The sequence below is a fragment of the Frankliniella occidentalis genome, unplaced genomic scaffold (assembly GCF_000697945.3).
Source record: "Frankliniella occidentalis isolate FOCC.00 unplaced genomic scaffold, Focc_3.1 Scaffold20, whole genome shotgun sequence".
NCBI classification, from domain to species: Eukaryota; Metazoa; Arthropoda; class Insecta; order Thysanoptera; family Thripidae; genus Frankliniella; species Frankliniella occidentalis.
In genome coordinates this window covers 1,930,250-1,935,280 of record NW_026267150.1, presented here as the reverse complement: position 1 = coordinate 1,935,280, position 5,031 = coordinate 1,930,250, and the positions used below count along the sequence as shown (strand labels likewise).

The window sequence follows — 5,031 nt, the reverse complement described above, 5'->3', positions numbered from 1 at the left end:
ATGAACAGTGGATTTGGCAAACGATCATGGGACAGTATGAACAGTGGTTTCGGTAAACGCGCCTGGGACAGTATGAACGGCGGATTTGGAAAACGAGCGTGGGATAGCATGAACGGTGGGTTTGGGAAACGATCTTGGGACAGTATGCGTGGAGGCTTTGGAAAGCGCGACGGTCTCAGTGACGACAGCGAGGAGATGCGAGACGACGGACTGGAGATAGAGCACCTCCAGGACGAAGACTCGGCCGAGGAGGCGCAGTCGCTGCAGAAGCGGGCATCGGATTGGAGCAGCCTGTCAGGTGAGCGCAGCACCCCCTCGGCGCCCCTCTCCCCCTCCCCGCTCCCCCGCCCCGCACGAGGAGGCGCGAACGACTGGGACTGCCAGTCTGAATGTGCGGAACGCAGCCTCACCGTCTGACGCAGGTGGTGCAGGCGGGGCGCAGCCGGAGCAGGCGGCCAGCAGCCCCAAGGGGGCCCTCTCCCTGGCGGGCCCGCCCGAGGGCCCCAAGGAGGTCGTTAGTGCCCCCGCGGCCCAGCGGGGCGCCCAGAGCAGCCAGGGAGCACACGGGGTTGCGGGGGCCGAGGCGGGGACCCCCCAGTAGAGAGCCAGCAGGCTGGCCAGCAGGCGCACCAGGTTTGTGTGAGGCCCGGCGCGGACCGGACCGACTGCGGCATGTGCGATGATGCTTCCCCTACCAGCAGCAGTGGGCTTGCATGCGGCTTGCCGCGGGGACCTGCGACGTGCTGCGAAGAGATCGTAGGAATGTCGCTGGAATGAAACTTTTCAAAGCGGGCACGGACACAACCGTTGCATATTTTTACATTGTAGTTCCGGATCGACGCTTTTCGCATGACTTTTCCGGAAGGAGTAGGTGTAAATGAAATCAAAGAAAATCTGGAAAAGTTAAGAGCAAAACCCTTTCTACACGTAAAATTTACCGGAATTTGTGTTGCTTTTAAACTTTACGCAATTTACTAACCCCCAAATCTCAAACTGTACATAGTTTCAACGTTTGTACATGCTTTAAACATCTCGACAGCTGCCGCCTGACTCCATTCTTTTTCTCTAGACGGCATGTGGTGATGAGCCGGGTAATTGTGATTGCCTGTTTGCTTTCTTAAAGTGGAATCTGGACCTTCGTTCTCACGTTTGGTGTGGCGCATCTCAGTTTACCTCTATATTTCTTCCCCATCTGTCCTGAACTGTCACTCACTGCTTTTCTCTCTTCTGTTTTGTCCTCATTCTGACTCCCATTTCCTTTCCTCTCTCTATACTGCCTCTGTCTCTCTCGAACAGGAGGTCGGTGGCCCCTATCTCAAAAAGCGCGATCCTGCGACGACGGATACCAAAGTAACGCAATCTACAACGATGGAGCATTGCCGGCAGGTATGCTTAATAAACTTACTTTAACGGTTTTGGAACGTGTGCCCCTTTGTCCTTCCCCAAAATGAAAATTGAACAAATTGAATCTGAAGCCCAGGCCAGTGCCCAGGCCGTGATTGTGATACTGTCTCTTGTGTAATAATTGTACTTCAGCAGAGAGTAAAATCTAAAGACTGTCAGACAACTTCGAGGGTGCTTGCATTTGCTTGCCGCGTGACGCGGAGGCGCCGGCGCGTGCGTGTGTGACGAAAATACTAGTTGGAATCCCCCAAGCGTCCAGTTTCGGCCATGGCACCAATTGGCGCAGCAGAGACCGTCGCTGTTCCACGGGGCGGGCCCGGTGACCTTGCCTGGTGGGTCCGTGGGCCCGGGCTGCGAATTTGGCGCCTTGGGAGGGACGCGGACCGGCGCCACCCCCGGTCGGTATAGGCTCAGCCTGGACGACGACCAACAAAGCATGTTACAGCGAGGTCACTGGAGGCCCGCCGTGCCGGGGTGCTGCCGAGTGGCAGGGGCGCGATCGGAGAGCTCCCTGAAAACACCCGGAAACGCCCTCTAATTCATCTGAAACAGGGTGAGGGGGGGGGGGTGAGGGGAGAATGGAGGAAGAGTAATCTCGGGGAGCTCTCCGATCGCACTCCTGCCCTGCGTCGCACGAGCAGCAGCAGCACACGGTCACTTTTGTGTTATTCCGAGGTACGACCACGACCTTTTGCACCAGGCGGGTCGGTGTCGGCGGGCTTGCATACCCGCAGGCGCCATGGCGCCTCACTGCCGGAGAGAGAGCAGGCGTACTCGCCGACATCAAACGCCTTCTCAGTTCTGCAGGGTGATTCCAAAAGTCAAAGCGGGGAGGGGAGGTGCTCATAGTAATATTTCGTATCGCGAGAGGGTTTGCCTTCCGCCACTGTCCAGGGTGCGACGGCCCGGTGCGAGTAGGCAACCAACCCAACCGCACCAGTGAACCGGGTGATTCAGAGCACGCGCCGCCGTGTTGCGGGTTTGCCTATCCTCGACTCGGCGGGCGCACAGGTGAGAGGTGAGGAGGGGACCCCTCCGAGGGCGCCCGCCGAGTCGAGGATAGGCAAACCCGCAACACGGCGGCGCGTGCTCTGAATCACCCAGAACATGTGCGATTGCCTGCCATTTCCCGATGGCAGTATTTTTTGTCAACGTGGCCCACAACTTTGTGCCTTCTTCCCTTATACCTCGAGGGTGCCGCCGCGTTAGATAACGGGAAGAAAATGAATGATCTTTTTTGTGATTTTTAGGCTTTTCTGTAGCACCATCCTGCCGAATCGGAGACGTAAAATATACTGATAAAAAATGTTATCACTGTTACTGGCTCTATCCACTGACGCACGCACGTCTAAAACGAAGGTCCAGTAATGCAATGCGATGCAGTGCATGCCGCCCTGCCCTCCGCCCGTCGAGGCCTTTCTGCACGGCCTCCATCCCGCCCTGTGAATGCAACCCAGCCAGCCCCTCTATAGCAGGGAAGGCAGGCCTTGTGTACGGCATGTCCCCCGATATGAGCAGTAGTGTGCTTGCAGGTTCCTGGGGCAAGAGAGAAAACTGGAGGAGACTTAAAGGACTGTGGGGGAAGAGGTCTGCGGGCCTGGACTCTCTGGATAGCTCGCAGACTTTTGGCGGTGAGTTTGCCGAGCCAAAAAAACAAAGGGACACACATGAGAGCAAAGTAAAAATGCGTTTATTTTCTCCATAGCCCGGCTTTTATATAGTCCTGCGTAGCTCGACGTCACCCTCGCACGTAATTAGCCTTGTGTGTGAGAGTTTAGTTTAGAACGAGTTTTTGATTGACAGCTTGCAGGGAGTCACACCACCGCCTCTTCGCACGAAACGCTGAACGGAAGGAGAGTCGGCTCGACACCTGCAACCTGGAGGGCTTGGCCGCTCTCTCCACCCCGCACATTGCATTGCATGTCGCACGCGCCTTGGCTCGCTTTATAACGGCTCAGCTCCGTGGCTTGTCTTGACATTTTGGTAGCGCTTGAGTACAGAGGAGTCGAGATGTTATTCGCGGTCCCTCCTTATCCTGGGTCTGTGTGGACTTCATTTTGGGAGGCCCCCACCCCCCACCCCCACCCTCGTGTTGGGGAGGGGCTGAGGATACATTAGAGGTACTCGTTCGATTACCCCTCGGCCCCAGCGGGCCCCAGCTGTCAAATCTTCACCGAACGCCCCACCCCACCCGTACGTTCTGCTCACGAACGCGTTCGACGCGCCTTTCCATTTACACGGGGAAGTCCCAGGGGCGGGCGGGCGCCTGCCTGCGGTGCACAGGGGCCGCTCAAAATTCTGCCGCGCACTCTCGTGGGTCGAAATGAGGGGATCAACAAGAATGATCTATCAGGGACGAAATTTCGACCGTGACACGAAATCTAGTCCAGATTTTTCATCCAACGGTTTATATTTTCTACTTTACTCGGTGTTGTGAAACCAAGCACCGGTATGACGCTGGCCATAACACAATGCTTTGACGGCGCTAAGGTACATCTAAAAGAAACTCTTATGTTCCAGATGACGAGCTTTGAGGAAGCGGAGGGTAAGGACTAGCCAGCCACCGGCACCATCTCCAGATGATTTACAAGGACCTACAATCAATTGGCTGAAGATAATGAAGATATTGTAGCTGATTCCTGAGATATTTTCGCAGCATTGATTCGGATGAAGAAACTTTGTAGAAATATTGTTATTGAGGGTTGTAAACTGATGTTTAACACATAGCCACATATCTGGGCCAAAAACAGCCACCAGCAGCCACATTGTCTATCCTTTGCCTTAGACAATTGAGTATTACATGAGTTGGCTGGTCTATCCTCTACTTCCTCGAATTAAACATCTGATGTGATGTATAATTAGAAGCAAGGCGTTTCTTATATGCTACACTCTTTGTCCTGAACAGTTTCCCCTTTAGTTGTGGTATGTTCCACCAATATTTTGCTTTCTAACAGAGCTTTTGTGTAAAATCATTAATTTTTCAAATACAATATTATTGTACTCCTATTTTTCTTTGATATCTTCCCTTTTATTAAATTTGCATGGTTCTCATAAGAAAATTGTCATTTACCTTGTGTATGATTTTGTGGAAAAGAAGATAAATAATCTAGGACTGTATGTAAGCCTTGTTTTATCTAAGATCGCATTGTCTCCAAAAGTTCATGCTCATTTCAAATTAGATTTGTTCTGCTGTGGACCCGAGTTGAACAAACCTTTCTTGAAATGCAATAAGATAGCAAATTCAATTTAAAAGAAGGACACAAACACACCTATTTTTATGTTGTGAATGTACCTAAAAGTATATAGATTATTGAAGCGTTTGCATAAGCATCTATTATGATAAGTGGGATTAATAATAATCACTAGCCAATTCCGTAGGAGGTGAAGACCATGTACAAGTCATACTGTTAAGCAAAGTCATTTTTAAGACCAAGAACGACAATGCTTTAACTGTACTTGGAAACTGTTGGCTTTTGTGAAGACTACAGATTTATCATTAACTGTACATATGTGGAAGGCGATACAATACTCATCATGTCATATATATTTTGTTGGTTGTGAGTGTTTAAGATCTAACAAAGATAAAGAAGTAATATTTTTCTTCTATATCACTATTCTATTCTCCTA

General features: G+C 51.6%; 2 protein-coding genes across 4 annotated transcripts in view; both read left to right on the top strand.

Annotated features, from left to right (window-relative positions):
• LOC113217749 (prothoracicostatic peptide-like) lies at positions 1–4,999 on the top strand (the record flags this gene model as incomplete). Of its 3 annotated transcripts, XM_026437789.2 has the most annotated exon segments (4): positions 1–298; positions 1,297–1,386; positions 2,937–3,035; positions 3,925–4,999. In XM_026437789.2, coding segments are annotated over 4 exon segments (501 nt in total), but the record flags the coding sequence as incomplete, so codon positions are not given.
• The window catches only part of LOC127748640 (prothoracicostatic peptide-like), a gene marked incomplete at its 3' end in the record, with an annotated part of 51,220 nt that overhangs the window by 44,739 nt on the left and 1,450 nt on the right, over positions 1–5,031 (top strand).